Source organism: Hemitrygon akajei, chromosome 31 (assembly GCF_048418815.1).
Source record: "Hemitrygon akajei chromosome 31, sHemAka1.3, whole genome shotgun sequence".
NCBI classification, from domain to species: Eukaryota; Metazoa; Chordata; class Chondrichthyes; order Myliobatiformes; family Dasyatidae; genus Hemitrygon; species Hemitrygon akajei.
The window spans coordinates 14,180,212-14,199,460 of record NC_133154.1 but is presented as its reverse complement, the minus strand read 5'-3'; the positions used below and the strand labels follow the sequence as shown (position 1 = coordinate 14,199,460).

Genomic DNA, 19,249 nt, shown 5'->3' with positions numbered 1-19,249 from the left:
AAATCTTAATGAAGCAGTTAGTATTCACTCATCTCCATCTGTTTGGATAGGTTGAAAAGAAGAAAAATATGCAAAAGATTTCAGTTTTAAAATACAAACCTTGAGTTGTGTTAAGCCAATTCTTACAGCTTCAGCAATGGCTACTGCTCCCTTTGATCGTACCAGACAATCTCCAAAATTTAGTACTTCAATGTTTTGGAGAGTCTTCAAAGCCTAAAATTATATAAGAAAAAAAAGTATTTAAGCACCAATTACAACTAGAAGTATAATTAAGATTTGACGTGAAATGGCTGCAAGTATTGGCAGACATGTAATTGCTTCTAACAAAGTGCAAAAAAAATGAAGAAAAACAGCTCTGGCCTCAGCCTCTTACCTCCGCCATGGCAATAGCTCCTTTCTCTGTGAAGGTATTATCATTAAGGTTTATAACCCTCAGGTTATGGTTTTTAGTGAAGGCCTCCGCTAAAGCTCTAATGCCTTGATGGTTTATTCCATTCTGTGTCATGTGTACCTCCTCCAGGGTTCCTATGGACTAAACAAAATATTTTATTTGCATTTTTCTTCATTCTCATCCATCAACAACCTATTTTTTATGTCTGCTAGTTCACATAAGCATGTCCTATACACAGTACTTCTGCATCACCCTTACCCTCCCATATAAAACTGCTCCACAAAGCACTGTTCTGACCTAAAAATACACCTCTTTCAATATTTCAGCTTCAGTCAGCAATTTACTGGTACAATGGAACTATGCAACTTGAAAAGCATTTTGTGGACATTGAACACAAAAGCATCTCCAAAATGGAACCGAATCAGGAACAATTCTTACATAATTAATGGGAGCAGCTTGCAATATTTGATGACCAAGACAGAAAAATAGAAAATCATTAAGTACACTTTTAAACTTCTTTGTCATTGTTCAGCTTTAATCAGTGTAACATAGGAATATGCAAACAGTTCAAAAACCTTGATCTATATTTGACTTTAATACATCTGAATAAAAGGCCATTGCCTAGGTGCTAAGAGAAGGTTACAATAAGAGCATTGTGTTACATCTGGAATTTTTTTTTATTGTATATAAAAAATTTCAGTTTTCAAAGTCAAAAAGGAGAGTGCATCTTAAATTACTGGGGGAAGCAAGGACAGAGTTCAAAAATACTAATGCCACAAACCTTTAAATATTACTGGTTATGCAAACGCCACTATAAAACTGTAGGACTGTGGATATCAAGAATGCTCTTAAACAACAAAGAAAGGTTCAAATTAAGCACAAACTGATGGAAATGATTTTAATGAGAGTTAAGGAAAGTTCCGCTGAAGAATATAGGGAATTTAAAGGCAAATCAGGTTTAAAATTAGAGTTAAACAAATTGATTAAAGCAGTGCAGGTATACAATAGTGATACTTCATAATTATTTCTTTCATCAGTGATACTTAAGATTATGGTCATCATACCCTCCACAGCTCCATAGGAACCACATTTTTTCTACCATGTTTCCCAAAGGATTTCAATTAATTATTATTTCAAAGTGATCTATACTTCTAATTTGCACTAGATGAAGGATTTTAAAAACATACATGGGACTAAAAGTGTATTGCAATGCTCCATAACACTGTCGTTGTATATAAAACCATATATTAGATTCCTGTACCTTGAAAGCACCAGCCAGTGCAATTGCACCTTCATTCTCTAAACGATTTCGCCCTGCAATGAAAACTTTCAGTGCCATAGGCTTTCCCGATTCACTTGACCGTCTGTGACAGTCATTCAGTGCTGCTGCAAGTATCTGCAAAAACAGAAAATGAAGTGCCAATATCAAAACATATTACAATGGAATCATGAAAAAGCTTCAACACAGGAGGCAATTTGGCCTCCTGTAAGAGATAGTAAGAGATATGGGGGGGGGGGGGGGGAATCCGAAATGATAAGAGAAGACAGGAGGGGGAGGGGTGAAGCTAAGAGCTGGAAAGGTGATTGGAAAAAGGGATACACAGCTGGAGAAGGGAAAGGATCATGAGACGGGAGACCTAGGGAGAAAGAAAGGAGAAGGGGAGCACCAGAGGGCGATAGAGAACAGGCAAGGAGTGATTGTGAGAGGGGCAGAGAGAGAAAAAAAGGGGGGAAATAAATAAATAAGGGATGGGTTAAGAAGGGGAGGAGGGGCATTAACGATAGTTAGAGAAATCAATGTTCATACCATCAGGTTGGAGGCTACTCAGACGGAATATAAGGTGTTGTTCCTCCAACCTGAGTGTGGCTTCATCTTGACAGTGGAGGAGGCCATGGATTGACATATCAGAATGGGAATGGGACGTGGAATTAAAATGTGTGGCCACTGGAAGATCCTGCTTTCTCTGGCAGACAGAGCATAGGTATTCAGCGAAACAGTCTCCCAGTCTGTGTCGGGTTTCACCAATATATAGAAGACCGCACCGGGAGCACTGAACGCAGTTTCTCACACCAGCTGACTCACAGGGGAAGTGTCACCTCACCTGGAAGGACTGTCTGGGGCCCTGAATGGTGGTGAGGGAGGAAGCGTAAGGGCAGATGTAGCACTTGTTCTGCTTACAAGGATAAGTGCCAGGAGGGAGATCGGTGGGAAGGGATGGGGGGACGAATGGACAAGGGAGTCGTGTAGGGAGCAATCCCTGTGGAAAGCAGAAAGAGGGGAGGTGGTAAAGGTGTGATTGGTAGTGGGATCCCGTTGGCGGTGGCAGAAGTTACGGAGAATTATATGTTGGAATTATATGCTGATGTGGTGGTAGGGGAGGACAAGGGGAACCCTATCCCAAGTGGGGGCAGGAGGATGAGGTGAGGGCAGATCTGCGTGAAATGGGAGAGATGCGTTTGAGAGCAGAATTGATGGGGGAGGAAGGGAAGGCCCTTTCTTTAAAAAAGAAAGACATCTCCTTCGTCCTGGAATGAAAAGCCTCATCCTGAGAGCAGATGCGGCGGAGACTGAGGAATTGTGAGAAGGGGATGGCATTTTTGCAGGAGACAGGGTGGGAACAGGAATAGTCCAGGTAACTGTGAGAGTCTGTAGACTTATAGTAGGTAAGCCATCTCTAGAGATGGAGACAGAAAGATCAATAAAGGGGAGGGAGGTGTCGGAAATGGACCAGGTAAATTTGAGGGCAGGGTGAAAGTTGGAGGAAAAGTTAATGAAGTCAACAAGCTCAGCATTCATGCAGGAGGCAACACCAATGCAGTCGTCAATGTAGTGAAGGAAAAGTGGGGGGTGGATACCTGTATAGGCTTGGAACATGGACTGTTCCACAAAGCCAACACAAAGGCAGGCATAGCTGGGACCCATATGGGTGCCCATGGCAACACCCTTGGTTTGGAGGAGGTGGGAGGAGCCAAAGGAGAAATTATTGAGAGTGAATGTATGTTCATGGTCTTCGCTGCTGTAGCCTATGCACTTCAAGGTATGATGTGTTATGCGTTTAAAAATGCTCTTTGTACACCACTGTTGAAATACACGGTTATTTGAGTCACTCCCACTTTCCCGATAGCTTGAACTAGTCTTGCCATTTTCCTCTGATCTTTCTCATTAACAAAACTGCCGTTCACCATATGCCTTTTTGTTTCTTGCCCCATTCTCTGTAAACTCTAGAGCAGAGGTGTCGAACTCAATTGCACATGGGGCCAAAACTCAAAGCACACTTTAGATCACGGGCCGAACAGGATAAACATTTATTGAACACACTAAAACTAAACATTTTTTGAACATAAATATGAATAAAAACAGACAGGAATATTATTCCAGAAAAAATAAACTAAAACTTTAAATAACTTAAATATTTTGCTCTCCATAAAAATATCTCCTGTCAGTATTATACAAGTTAGAAATATGAGCATGCAGCAAAAAAACCCTGAAAATATAAATAAAATTTGTGCTTTTCAGCAAAAGTTAAAACAACAACAAATCAAAACACTCAGTTTTCTTTGCTCTTATGCCGTTTTGTCAGAGCTGGATGCTTGGCATTTTTTCTTGGCAAAAAGTTCGTTTAGGTTTGGTGTAAGGTTCTGTGTTGTGGAGATTCTCAGGATGGACTGCAGGTGTTCATCAGTGAGACGACTCCTGTGTGATGTTTTGTTAATCTTCATCACTGAGAAAAGTTTCTCACACAGATATGTGCTACCAAACATGCACAAGGTTCGAGCCGCATGTAGACGGAGCTGAGGCATTGCTTCAGGAATGGAGCGAAGAAACTGTACGGGCCCTGCAGTGTCGTACTTTGCCTTTAGTGTCTCATTACACTGCAGCTCTATCAGCTCCATCTGAATCTGTACAGGTGCAGTTTCCACGTCGACGGCAAATGGGTTGCGAAGCAGCTCGAAATTAATTTTTTGTGCTTCAAAGTCACCAAAGCGCCGTGCGAACTCAGTGCGAAATGTGCTCAGTTTATCAGCAAAGTGCGCATTTGGGAACATCATTGCGCCGACCTGGTTCAACATTGCTTGGCAACAGGGAAAATGAGGCAAGTTGCACTGGTGCATTTGTGTCTCCCATAAGAGCAGCTTCACTTGAAATGCCTTCACTGCATCATACATGTCAGTGATCATACGGTCACGTCCCTGGAGCTGAAGGTTTAAGACGCTGAGATGTGTTGTTATGTCAGCCAGAAACGCCAACTCACATTTCCACTTTTCATCCCGCAAAACTGTGGAGTCTTTTCCTTTACTGTCCATGAACTGACAGATTTCCTTGTTGAGCTTAAAAACTCTATTGAGAACTTTTCCCCGACTCAGCCAACGCACCTCTGTATGATAAGGAATGTCGGCAAACTCTGAATCTATTTCCCGCATAAAAGACTGAAATTGCCGGTGATTTAAACCTTTAGCTTGGATTAAGTTTACGGCTTGTGTTACAGTGCTCATTACATGTTCCATCTTTAGGACTTTACTACACAGCGTTTCTTGGTGTATGATGCAGAGATATGTTGTTAACTCACCAGTACAGTTCTCCTCCTGCATCTTTACCCGCATCCTTCCCACTAGTCCACTTTTTTCACCGCACATCGCCAGTGCTCCATCTGTTGTAAGTCCAATAAGTTTGTCCCAGGGCAATTTCATGTCGGTTACACTTTGACATACATTTTCAAAAATGTCTTTTCCTGTCGTTGTCCTGTGCATCGATTTAATGTTCAATATTTCCTCTGTAACGCACAAATTGGAGTCCACTCCTCGGATGAAGATAGCCAGCTGTGCAGTGTCCGTCATATCAGCACTTTCATCCACAGCAAGCGAGTATGCAATAAATGGGTTGCTTCTTTCAATCAACTGTGTTCTTAAATCAGTGGCTATCTCACAAACTATACTCAGCAACTCATCGGTTTTGAAAGACTCTTTTTTCAGAATCAACTTTTCTCTTCGCCATTGTTGGGGGTTAGCTATGACTTCAGAATAGCAACAGACGCTTGATGCGGGAATGTTCCCGGGTAGCCTATCGGCAGCTGTTGCGCTGCATTATGGGATCTGTAGTTTGTGTGTTATCAGCGCTTCATATCAACGGGCCATTAATAATTAAAATAATAGATCTATCTAAAATGATCTCGCGGGCCGGATATAATTGTACGCCGGGCTGGATATGGCCCGCGGGCCTTGTGTTTGACACCTATGCTCTAGAGGCTGCGGTGTGTGAAAATCCCACGAGATAGCAGTTTCTGAGATACTCAAATCACTTTGTCTAGCACCAACAATCATTCCACAGTCAAGGTCACTTAGATCACATTTCCTCCCCAATCTGATGTTTGGTCCAAACAACGACTGAACCTCTTGACCATGTCTTTTATGCACTGAGTTGTGCCACATGATTGGCTGATTAAGTATTTGCATTAGCGAGATGTACAGATGTAACAAATAAAAATGACTGAGTGGATTTAGTTATGTATTCAGAGATACAGCATGGAATAGGTCCTTCTGATCAAATGAGCTGCCCCACCCACCTACTTAACACTACCCTAATCACAGGACAAATTACAATGACCAATTAACATACTAACCAGTGCACCTTTGTACTATGGGAGGAAACCTATGTGATCCACAGGGAGAATGTACAGATGGTGCTGGAATTGTGCATCTGTCTCATTCTGTTTTAAATAGGCTTCCTCTATCCGATTAAACAGAGTGGCAACCACACAGAAAGAGACCGTTCTCCCCTTCAACCACTTCCAAACTAATTATATGTATGAGTGGTCCACTTGTCCCATTCTCCAACCCTCTCCCTAATATCCTGCAAATTTCACTATACACTTTGACCAGTCTGTAAAAACCGCTCAATACTACTTGCAAGCTCCTTGTATTTACCCAACACGTACAAACAAGCTGGAGGAACTCAGCAGGTCAGGCAGCATCCATGGAAACGAGCAGTCAACGGTTCGGGCTGAGACCCCCTTCTTGGACGTGAGGAAGGAGAAGAAACGGCGGTTGGAGGTGTGAATCCAGTGGAGAATGAAGTGTAGGAGAGGTCCATGGCAGATGGTGGAGAGCGAGGCCCACAGTGGTGGCAGAGAGAGGGATAGGGCCCATAGGTATCTCCGCATGGCGGTGAGTGTGGCTCAGAGAATCCGGCGGGAGTAGTGGAGGGAGCAACGGTCAATAAAACGGTGGTACCTGGCATCCTCGCTGGGCCCAAACTGGGAGGCCTGGAACCGGAACTGAAATCCCTGCGGTACGAGATGGCAGCAGAGACAGAGATCACAGAGGGTGAGCAGTGAGAGAGGGTCTCACTGAACTCATGATCGAAGAGTCAGAAAAAGTCTCCACTGTCTGCCATGGACCTCTCCTACACTTCATTCTCTGCCGGATTCATGCCTCCAACCGCCATTTCTTCTCCTTCCTTGCATCCAAGAAGGATCCCTTTTCAGTCCTGACGAAGGGTCTCAGCCCAAAACGTTGACTCCTGTTTCCACAGATGCTGCCTGACCTGCTGAGTTCCTCCAGCTTGTTTGTTCATGTTGCTTTGACCACAGCATCTGCAGTGTACTTTGTGTTTTGTATTTACCCATTTGTCTAGGGTAGTGTTGAGAAAACAGAGAGCCTGCAGAGAGACTTGGAGAGTTTTGGGAAATGGACAAAGAAGTGGCAAATGAAATACAATGTTGGAAAGTGTATGGCCATGCACTTTGGTGAAAGAAATAAATGGGCAGACTATTATTTAGATGGGGAGAGAATTCAAAATGCAGAGATGCATTTGGGAGTCCTTGTGCAGGATACCCTAAAGGTTAACCTCCAGGTTGAGTCGGTGGTGAAGAAAGCAAATGCAATGTTGGCATTCATTTCCAGAGGTATAGAATACAAGAACAGGGTTATGATGTTAAGGCTCTTTAAAGCACTTGTGAGACCACACTTGGAGTATTGTGTGCAGATTTGGGTTCCTTATTTTAGTAAGTATGTACTGACATTGGAGAGGGTTCAGAGAAGATTCCAGGAACGAAGGGTTACTGTATGAGGAACGCCTGGCAGCTCTTGGACTGTATTCCCCGGAGTTGGGGGGGGGGGGGGGGGGGGGGAGAATCTCAGAAACATTCCAAATGTTAAAAGGCCTGAACAGATTATATATGGCAAAGTTATTTCCCATGGTAGGGGAGTCTTGGACAAGTGGGTACAACTACAGGATTGAAGGACGTCCATTTAGAACAGAGTTGCAGACAAATTACTTTACTTAGAGGGTGGTAAATCTGTGGAATTTTGTTGCCATGAGCAGCTTTGGAGGCCAAGTCATTGGGTGTATTTAAGGCAGAGATAGATAGGTTCTTGATTAGCCAGAGCATCAAAGGGTACGGGGAGAAGGTGGGGAAGTGCAAATGACTGGAAGAATTGATAGATAGATAGATAGATACTTTATTCATCCCCATGGGGAAATTCAACTTTTTTTTTCCAATGTCCCATACACTTGTTGTAGCAAAACTAATTACATACAATACTTAACTCAGTAAAAAAATATGATATACATCTAAATCACTATCTCAAAAAGCATTAATAAAAGCTTTTAAAAAAGTTCTTAAGTCCTGGCGGTAGAATTGTAAAGCCTAATGGCATTGGGGAGTATTGACCTCTTCATCCTGTCTGAGGAGCATTGCATCGATAGTAACCTGTCGCTGAAACTGCTTCTCTGTCTCTGGATGGTGCTATGTAGAGGATGTTCAGAGTTATCCATAATTGACCGTAGCCTACTCAGCGCCCTTCGCTCAGCTACAGATGTTAAACTCTCCAGTACTTTGCCCACGACAGAGCCCGCCTTCCTTACCAGCTTATTAAGACGTGAGGCGTCCCTCTTCTTAATGCTTCCTCCCCAACACACCAGCACAAAGAGGGCGCTCTCCACAACTGACCTATAGAACATCTTCAACATCTCACTACAGACATTGAATGACGCCAACCTTCTTAGGAAGTACAGTCGACTCTGTGCCTTCCTGCACAAGGCATCTGTGTTGGCAGTCCAGTCTAGCTTCTCGTCTAACTGTACTCCCAGATACTTGTAGGTCTTAACCTGCTCCACACATTCTCCATTAATGATCACTGGCTCCATATGAGGCCTAGATCTCCTAAAGTCCACCACCATCTCCTTGGTCTTGGTGATATTGAGACGCAGGTAGTTTGAGTTGCACCATATCACAAAGTCCTGTATCAGTTTCCTATACTCCTCCTCCTGTCCATTCCTGACACACCCCACTATGGCCGTGTCATCAGCGAACTTCTGCACATGGCAGGACTCCGAGTTATATTGGAAGTCTGATGTGTACAGGGTGAACAGGACCGGAGAGAGTACGGTTCCCTGCGGCGCTCCTGTGCTGCTGACCACCGTGTCAGACCTACAGTCTCCCAACCGCACATACTGAGGTCTATCTGTCAAGTAGTCCACTATCCAATCCACCATGTGAGAGTCTACTCCCATCTCCGTTAGTTTGTGCCTTAAGATCTTGGGCTGGATGGTGTTAAAGGCACTAGAGAAGTCAAGGAATGTAATCCTCACAGCACAACTGACCCCCTCTAGGTGAGAGAGTGATTTGTGCAGCAAATACGTGATAGCATCCTCCACTCCCACCTTCTCCTTATACGCAAACTGAAGAGGATCCTGGGCGTGCCTGGTTTGTGGCCTCAGATTCTGTATTATCAGCCGCTCCATGGTCTTCATCACGTGCGACGTCAAGGCAACAGGTCTGAAGTCATTCAACTCCTTTGGTTGTGGTTTCTTCGGTACCGGGACAATACAGGATGTTTTCCACTGTCTGGGTACTCTTCTCTGCTCCAGGCTCATGTTGAAGATGCGCTGTAGTGGTTCTCCCAGCTCAGTCGCACAGGCCCTCAGTAATCATGGGGAAACTCCATCCGGTCCAGCCACCTTGCTAGTACAGATCTTCCTCAGTTGACCTTCCACCTGTGCAGCCGTAATCCTGGGCGTGGGCAAGGTCTCCTGTGAGTGGCTATTTTCCTGTGAGGGAAGTAAGCCTGGTGTGGATTTCTGCGGTGAGGATGAGATTGAGCTGTCGAACCTGTTGAAGAAGTTGTTCAGCTGGTTCGCTTTCTCCACATCTCCACTTATGTTCGCCCCCCGCTTTGCACCGCATCCGGTGATGATCTTCATCCCATCCCACACCTCCTTCATGCTTTTTTTCTGCAGCTTTTGTTCTAGCTTCCTCCTATACTGCTCCTTTGCCCCCCTTATCTGTACTCTGAGTTCCTTCTGAACTCTTTTAAGCTCCAACCGATCACCATCTTTAAAGGCCCTCTTCTTCTGGTTTAGGATCAGCCCATGATTGAATAGTGGAACAGACTTGATGGGTGAATGACCTACTTCTGCTCCTATATCTTATGGTCTACATTGCTAAAGCCCTTTTATCCCAAGGTGTTTAATGTTGATGATTCTATCACATGCCTTCTTCAAACTTCTTCTGAAATGTGTGAAGTTACATTCCTCTCATTATCCCATCTCAAAGTTTTATCAGCCAGAAAGTGTCTTTATAAATTCAAGAGCTATCTCTATTTAATCTAACCATGTCTAAGTGACAGCTTTCTATTCCTGGTAATTACTGATTGCAGCTAATCTTTTATTTGTACTGATGGGGTCACATTTCTACTCGGAAGATAAACTGCCTTGTACAAGCAGGGACTTTAATTTATATCTTCCACTCTCCAGTTGAAGACAGGGACACAAGCAGAAACAGCAAAAGCCAACATTTAATGACTCAGTACTGTTAACCGTGGGCAGAAGCAGGTTGAACGCACAAGATTGCACCTTACATTCTCCAACTTTTCCAGGAAAAAATTTGAATCTCTGCATTTCATACTAGTATAGATTTTCATTTCAAAAGCTTCATAAAAAGCTCTCTAGAGTTTTTGTTTAATACTATCAAAAAGCTCACAGATCAATCAAAAAGGTCATATATAACAGAGCCTATTGTGTTCACCCAGTTTAACGTCTGAGGTCTTCTATGTCTGTATGACATTGTACAGAGAGAGCTACTGTATCAATTTAAGGTATATAATTATGCATTAGGGACAAAGCAAGTGGGCAGTGATTTCTGTTGGAGGGCAAATTTGGGGCTTTAAAGCAGTTTTAGAATTTGGTTATGTTTGTTTAACAATTTAAGCTCTGCCAACACCATCTGCATTTGAACATTAAGAACTGCTTTAGTTAAACAACATGAATACTTAGTAAAAATACCTGGCCACCACCAATTCCCATGCCACAGTTATTCAGTCGTAGCTCCTGTAAAGTGTAACACACTTTGCTCTTCAGCAAGGTTTCAATGCTCTTGACTCCATCAGGTCCAAATGCATTGTCACTTAGATCGAGCTGTGTCAGCTGGGCTCCTGCATTCATCAGTGCTTTACCAAGGGATTTCTTTACAGAATTAGAAGAAAATAATAGTTTTTAGGTTAAAAACTTCATGTATATTCATCAAAATATTTTTCCTCAACAGGACATGCTTTAAACTGATTAAAATGAATTAGAGCTGAATGAAATAGAGCAACCTGATGCTCAATTCAGGAGCTCTGTGACTCAGACATTCTGGGTGACCGTCCATGAAACTCATTATGGAAAAAGGCTTGTTATGGCATTCTTCTCATCAGTATGAAATGCTGCAAATCGTTAGCTTGAAAGGTCATATTAAAAATGAACTTGAAGTGCTACCATAAGTTAAAAAGTATGGCTGCTTCAATTGGTATTTGTTCTTTCTTCATGGTGCTAATCTTTCTTTAATGGCTTAGTTTTGAAGTCAGCTCACAAACTCAACAGCAGGGCTTCAAGAACTCTGTAAGGATTTCTCACAAAGCCTGAGATTAAACTCAGATCTGTTACTTGCTATTTTTTAATGTTTGTTTGCTATTTTGAATGTTTTACACCTTGGCCCAGAAGAATGCCATCTTGTTCAGCTTTATCTTCGTATAGTTTGAATGATAATTAAACTTGATTTGATTTGAGATGAGCAAGTGTTAGCAATATACTTAAGGAATCTACAGTGGATCAGAGATCCATTTCTGATGGAGTGCATTGTTTTAATCAAGTCACAAACGACCACAGGATCTGTTGGTTAAGCCTTGGAGAGGAACTTTGGCAACAGGTTCTTCATCCCTAAAACCATCAAGTAAACCCTGCTTTAAAAAGTGTACAGATGTACACCTTTAGCAGCATATACTATGAACCACCTACAGAAATTAATCTTACCAGAGCAAGTGGAATCTCAGACCTAAGTCGTCCTGTGAACATATCACTCCAGTAGCATTTCTGAGGGAAGAGGATAGAAAATGCAATTAAACATTTTAAGAAATTGTAACCATTGTAATTGTAATTTACCGAAACTAAATTTAACCCGTTTACTATAAAGAACTTTTCCAGCTGTGACATCAAACATAACTGTACTAAATTGCAGAGTACTTATGAAAATAGGACCGTTGCTGGATAGGTCTTGAGGTGGTGGCAGTGAACCATATTTTAAATCATTACAGTTCTTCTGAAGATAGAGGTATTATATAAAGATTTTTAGTAGCAAAATATTTTACCAAAGTGCAAAACTTCATGGAATGTTTTCGACTCACCAAATTCTTGGCCAAATTTGACAATAGCAAAGAGATATTTAAAGTGGACAAAGTTAACTATTTTAAATTGATGATAGCTATTGATAAAAACACCTCTCTTCCGCCTTAGAACATAGACTAATCAATTTGTAACCAATAAATTATAAAATGTTATAGTAGCCCACTAAATACGACAGGAATTTTCAAATAAAACAGTTCCTTGAGATGAAGGACCATATAATATATTTGGTAATGGTACAAGGAAGAGATTATCAAAATAAATTTCATTCTAATTATGACAAGACTTACTGTTTTGTTCTAGAACAATATGTGATAACCACCGCACCAACAGTACAACAATAGAATCTTTAGAAAATATAATTTTCAAGTGCAGTTTATACCAATAACTTACTCAAAGAAAGTGTATTCTAGCAACAGAGCTTGTTTAACATTCACAAAATGTACGTGACGTTCTTTCTGGAACTCAGATTTAGAGATATTGCCAAGGAAGATTAAGGAATAAAAACAGAGTGTTTAACACAGCAGAACATTCCAAAGCTGTTGACAGAAACAAAATGATACTCAGCCACAAGACAAACAGTACCAGAGCAGAAGACAAAAACCCCAGTTATTGGGGCAGTTGTTAAGGTTTATAAAGTAAGTTAACAACATGAAAAGGAATAGAGTGAAGACCAAAAAGCAGAGTGTTGAGTTCAGATATAATCTAGAATTCATGGTTAAGGGCCTGGAGATTTAGGATGTGCAGACAAGACAATGGAGTGCTCTGAAAACAACAGTACAATCACTTAAAATGAGGCCTTGCTTTATCAATGAGCAGGAAGAACAAGATTTGTTGAGTGTTCAAATGTGGGTATGTGTGGTGAACTACATATACCTGTCTGGACACGCACCGCCCCCCCCCCCCCCGCTGACTGCTCCTGTGGTTCCTCCCACGGACCCCGGTATAAAGGCGATTGGAGACACAGCCCCGGCCTCAGTCTCCAGGATGTAGTGTGGTGGTCACTTGCTGCTTGTTCTTTCTTCCAGCCAATAAAAGCCTACCTTAACCCACGTCTCAGAGTTATTGATGGTGCATCAGTATGCCCCTAATATTCATGGTACACAAAATTAGATTGTCCTTTCCAATAATGAAGAATGGCAAGTTCTATAAAATCTCAAAATTCCACAACTGGGGAAGCTGTTTTTTCCCTTTCCATTAAGGCTGGAAGAAAACAACTTGTGACTGGGTATGTGCTACAAACTTGCAATTGCAATGTTTATTCTTCTCCAAATATAAAATATAACAACATTTAAAATTAATGTTGCAACAGATGTGGTTTATATGTGCTTGGGATGAAATTAACATTGAAAGCTGAAAAAAACCCTGCTACCTTCAAACAAACTACAGCTTTGGACAATGAATACTTCTTATTATTTAATTACTTTAAATGATTAATAATCTATTTTTAAAAGGTTCCAAATTAATAAGAAGACAGATTATAATTTAGCTCCCTGCAGCCTTACTGATCTATAGCAGGATTATGCTCCACACAAGGCTCCTACTCTACTTCATTTAAATGAACTGTAACACGGATACAGATTCATATACACACAAACCACATGCTAATCATTAGTGAACCTTTTACTGGATTAACTGGTAACTCAATTACAATACTTAATTTTAGATTCCTTTGCAAGTCGGAACACCCTACCCAAGACACTCTGTCTAACCCCTCTACAATTTAAATAATTCAATTAAATTGCCCCTCATTTTTCATAGAGAATACCTTTTCTAATAGTTATAATCACATATTTGGTAACCAGTATGCAAATGTATTCTTTTGCATTGCAATAGATGAGTAATCTTATAAGAAGCCTGCACAGCACACCCAATGTGATGTAACATTTCTCCAGTTTAACATGGGTAAAATAGTACTGAATTAAAGCAGAAAATTCAGTAAGCACCCAAGTCAGGCAATATTTGCTGTTTCAACTTCAGATTACCAGCATCAGCATTTTTTTTGTATATTACAGACACAAGTTGTTCAACTTGGAATAAGGTGGGTCATTTCATCATTTGATTTAGTAAGGATATTGAATTAAGGTGTCTGATAAGAAAAAATTGTGACAGGATTACGTATATATTTTATAAACAGATAGTCAAGTCTGGAGTAAAAGTGCAGGCGGTTTTAATTCAAATAGAGCATTCAAAAAGGAGTGGGACAAGCATCCAAAAGGGAAGGATTTGTACAGTTATGGGAAGCAGAACTTACTTGATTGCCCTCACATAAAGCTAGTACTGATCTTTCCTTGTGTCCATTCCATTAAGTGGAATCAAACTTGTGATACTACCATTAACCAACTGCTATCATACATAGTTATCAGCTTCAAAACCCTTGGCCTCAATACCTCCTTGTGCAAATGGATGCTTGATTTTTTAACTTGCAGATCATCAGTTTGCTTTGGCAAAAACATCTCCTCCACAATCTCCATCAGTACAGGTGAACCACAAGGCTGTGAGCTTAACCCCCATTCTACTTGTTTTACACTTATGACTATGTGGCTAAGCACAGCTCCAATGCCATACTTAAGTTTGCTGATGACACTACTGTCATTACCCAAATCAAAGGTAATGATGAATCAGCATATGAATCTGAGAGAAAGAAAAATCTGGCTGATTGATGTCACAACACCAACCTCTTACTCAATGTCAGCAAGACTAAGGAACTGATTATTGACTTCAGGTGGAGGAAACCAGAGGTCCAAGAGCCAGAATTCATCAGGGGATCAGAGGTGGAGAGGGCCAGCAACTTTAAATTCCTCAGTGTTATCACATCAGAGGACTGTCCTGGGCCGAGCACGCAAGTGCAATTACAAAGAAGGCACAGCAGTGCCTCTACTTCCTTAGAAGTTTGCAAAAATTCGGCATGACATCTAAAGCTTTGACAAACTTCTGTAGATGGGTGGTGGAGAGCATATTGACTCGCTGCATCACAGTCTGCTATGGAAGCACCAATGCCTTTGAATGGAAGAGCCTACAAAAGGCAGTAGATATGGCTCAGTCAATCATAGGTAAAGCCCTCCCCACCACTGAGACAATTTACTCGGAGCATTATTGCAAGAAAGCAGCATCCCTTATCAGGGACCTCAACCACACAGGACAAGCTCTCTTCTCACGGCCGCCATCAGGATAAAGGTACAGAAGCCTCAGGACTCACATGACCAGATTACCCCTCATCCATCAGAGGCTCTTGAACCAGAGGGGATAACTTCACTCACCCCATCACTAAACTGCTCCCACAACCCATGAACTGAATTTCAAGGACTCTTCATCTCATGCTCTTGATATTTATTGATTCTCTTTTGTATTACACAGTTTGTTGTCTCTTTCACTCTGGTTATCCATCCTGTTGGGTATGGTGTTTCAGTCACTCTATTATGGTTATTGGATTTATTGAGCATGCTCGCAAGAAAATGAATCTCAGGGTTTTTCATAGTGACATATATGAACTTTGATAATAAATTTATTTTTAACTTTGAACATAATACAGGAGAAATAGTATTCTGAAAGTAAGTGTTAAAATGAAGGACTGCAAAGTTCTGGGCATATTTACACAACTATAAAGTAAAAAAAATTTGCAAGTTGGGCAAATTCTATAAAAGAAACCAAGAAATAGGAAAACTTGAGAAGAATCTTGACTAGACCAGGCTTGGAGTTTCATTAAGAATTTCGGTCCCAATATAAAATAGAAGCATCTATTAGAATGACATAAAGAGTCTCAGCATTACATCTGTCAGAAAATAATGAAGGACTTGGGCTTTTTTGTTAGAAAATAGACCTGCAGAGATGAATGATTGTTGCAAACTGAGGTTAAAAACAGGATTAGTGTTTATAAATAACATTGTCATTTATAAAACCCAAAGGGGAATTCAGGAGAAACCAGTGGCTGTTATAATGCAAAACTTTCTACCAGAGTATAATTGAGGCAATCATCATGAACAGTTTCATGAAAAATGCAAAAAAAGAAATAAACTGATAGGTTAATGATAGCAGATGAAATAATGCACATGGAATATGAACATCATTGCCCATTTTACTGATTGTCAATGTGTCATTTTCCATGTAAACCGTTAAATGAATGGTTCCATAACCAAGCAATATTTGGAAAGGGATAGTTCAGTGCTATTACTTTTTTATACTCAGAATTATATCAGTATTTGCATTTATTATCCAAACAGCTGGAACACAGTGTTTGTGTTAATTCTCGGAAGCAAATGAGGATTTTGTCTGGCCTCTAATCAGTGTAACATGACCAAACACTGTGTTCACATATGGTTACAGTGTGGTTTAAAAGCAGCAGAGATTTGATTATTGTATTCACCTTTGGTACTGGATACCAGGAAAATATAGTGAAGCCATAAATATAATATCCATACCTGCAATTCCTTTTTATTAACAAGACTTTTCGCAATGGCCTCAGCGGCTTCCACACCAATTGTATTTCCTTCCAAGCATAAGGCTTGTAGATGATCAAATTTCTCAATCTCTTCAATAATCTCAGCAGCTGAACAAAGAATACATGATGTGTGCAGGTGGAGATGAAAGAGAATTAAAGTATTAGTATAAAATATCAATTATAATTTATATTTCTCCATAAATTTAAAGAAAAAATGGAACAAAATGTATGTTTTTCATAAATGCTGCTCATTTGATGCTAAGTGACATTGCTGCAATTTTTTTTAAAAACCGTAGCTGTGCATACAATATTTGTACATATGACAATAAACCCAACTCTGAAATTACTTTTCTTAGGCACTTTTCATTCCAGCTGTGCACTTGAACTTAGTCAAAAGCTAGTTGACAGAATCACCAAAAATGTATCAGAATACCTCACCAAGTACGATTTAAAATCAAGTGTACTGATGAAGGGTGTTGGACCTGAAACAAACTGTTTCTCTTTCCATAGAATCAGTCTGGACTAAGCATTTCCAGCATTTTGTTTTTAAGTTCAAATTTCTAACATCTGCACTTAAAAAAAATCAAATTAAGATTTGTTTCTATAATAAAACTGGATGGCAGTGGGGAAAATTATTCAAGATTTTATTTAATATGTGCTTAAAAGAGTAAAACTTCTTTAATCGAGCTTTTCCAATTAGCTTATGTTTCACAGTTATAGTCAAATTACTTGCATGAGTTCATGCCACAACAGTTCACCTCAAGTGCTTCCTTCTCCATCAGTTTACTCCTCTTGAGTGCTAACAGTTCCAAAATGCTGCTAGTCTATCCCAATACCTCCTTCAAGTACAGACTATTCTTCAGGTACCAGTTGTACTGGAATGCATTATATTTCGATCAGCTTCCCTGCAAATGTATAAATCCTCCACTGGGCCATGGCTGAATTAAGGTGTAGCTTGAATAAGGAAGATGAACCTTGGACTTTCTTGATTTATATGGCTGTACTACAGTACAGTAAGTGCTTACACACTCCACCATCAAACAGCAGAGTGTGCAAGTACATAGTATGTTTTAGTACATAGCCATTTGTAATACTGCACACCATGTATGCTTCTGCAAAGGTATCCCTCTGGAGAACAGAACAGCAAGATGCTTTCTCTGCTCTACCATTATCAGACTGTCCTAACAAGCTCGCTCAATTCAGCCAATGAAGGTTTCACTCCAAAACTCTACCAAGTTAACACAAGAATGAGAAAAATACATTCAGGCCCCTTTAAGTTCACTTCTCACTCGATAAAATTGTAATTAAAACTACCTTTGGCCTCAATTTCATTTTCTCACTCAAAACTTTAGTTCTCCCTTTAATACTAAAAGACGTAGTTCATCAGCATAGAGAACAAGATTCACATCTCTTAAGAAAGGAACTCCTCCTGTTAGTCTTTACTGGATGATTCATTATCCTAATTTTAGATTTCCCTCTCAGGAGAAACATCCTCAATAGCTAACCTGTCCAAACACACCAGAATGTTACCCTCGTTGAAACCTGCAATCCTTCTTCTCATCTCCAGACAGCACAGGTCTGTTCTGATCAATCTTGCCTCACAAGGCAAAACCCTCAATGTGCATTCAAATACATCTTCTGATATTTAGCTTCATTTTCCAAAGGTTTCTTTAATTCACATACCAGCTTCAGCAGTGTCAAGCTTTAGAGCACGACCTTTGAAACTCAGCTCTACTCCACCCACTTGAGTCTTTGCAAGAGTCTCCGCAAGCTGAGAAATATCTTCAGAAGCCATTTCTTTACACCTGTTGAGAAACAGCCATTTTAGGTAGAGTTAAAAATTAAAAGAAAAAGACACTAAAACTCAGTAAATGCTGTTTAATTAGCTTAGTAAGAACATCATTCAGGTGATAATTCTAGATAATAAGGAATTGTTAATAATTGCTAACAAGACTACATAAGGAATTACTACATCCTGGAATCACTTTGGATGGAGTACAGTAGTACAGTATTTATTTGCAGAATGAGGAAAGAAAAAAAATCTATATCCAGTGTTAGAACCTTAACATACAAGTTGGTGAAGAATCTGACATTAAGTATGTAACATCACATGTTAGTGCAACATTAGTCAATTTCTCTTTGATAACTGTATATGGTGTTCAGGCATGATGCAATCCACAATAAAGAAGTGGTTCACTCAAAACTGCAGTAATACTGGACGATGGAGAGTAGAGTTCAATGCTTCTACAAGACGTACCAAGTTTTTCTACAATCACATGCAAGACAAAGTATCTTTGAGCTTGCAAAACTGATCACAAACACTTTGATGATTCTGACCCACATAAAGAGATTTTGTCTGCAGAAATTACAGATAATCCCTTCATCAAAGGTAGTTGTGTTGCAAGATAATAGTTCATACTGTAATTTTCTATGAAGCAAAGCCATGTCATCTGAGCATGCACCAACAAAATTAAACTCACCCATTACGTAAATTCCTTAAAAGCAAAGTTTTATTCTGTATTCCAGACTTTTTGTTAGCAATTTGTGAATTCTCTAAGAGTTCATTTGCATTATTTCAACTGCCACAACATGGGGTGGGGGGGGGGGGGTGGATTCACCTGTACTATTTTTTTTCTTCAAAGTGGAATTTGAAAGTTTCAGGAGGAATTTTGTAGCAATCAAGAATTAAAACTACAGCTTTGACCAATAAGGCACTAGCTGGCAACGGGACATCAAACTATGGTCCCTCCTAATGAAATGAATC

The 19,249-nt window shown here is 40.3% G+C and overlaps 1 protein-coding gene across 2 annotated transcripts in view; it reads right to left on the bottom strand.

The window, feature by feature from the left end:
- Nucleotides 1-19,249, bottom strand: part of rangap1b (Ran GTPase activating protein 1b) — a 49,313-nt gene that overhangs the window by 18,276 nt on the left and 11,788 nt on the right. For both annotated transcript variants that reach the window (XM_073033840.1, XM_073033841.1), the window contains exons 2-8: nt 18,169-18,290; nt 16,466-16,593; nt 11,679-11,738; nt 10,674-10,853; nt 1,653-1,787; nt 374-532; nt 100-213 (exon numbers count right to left, since the gene is read on the bottom strand). In XM_073033840.1, coding sequence (XP_072889941.1) covers nt 100-213; nt 374-532; nt 1,653-1,787; nt 10,674-10,853; nt 11,679-11,738; nt 16,466-16,593; nt 18,169-18,280 — 888 coding nt within the window. In that variant the 5' untranslated portion in view covers nt 18,281-18,290. The remainder of the gene's footprint in view (nt 1-99; nt 214-373; nt 533-1,652; nt 1,788-10,673; nt 10,854-11,678; nt 11,739-16,465; nt 16,594-18,168; nt 18,291-19,249) is intronic.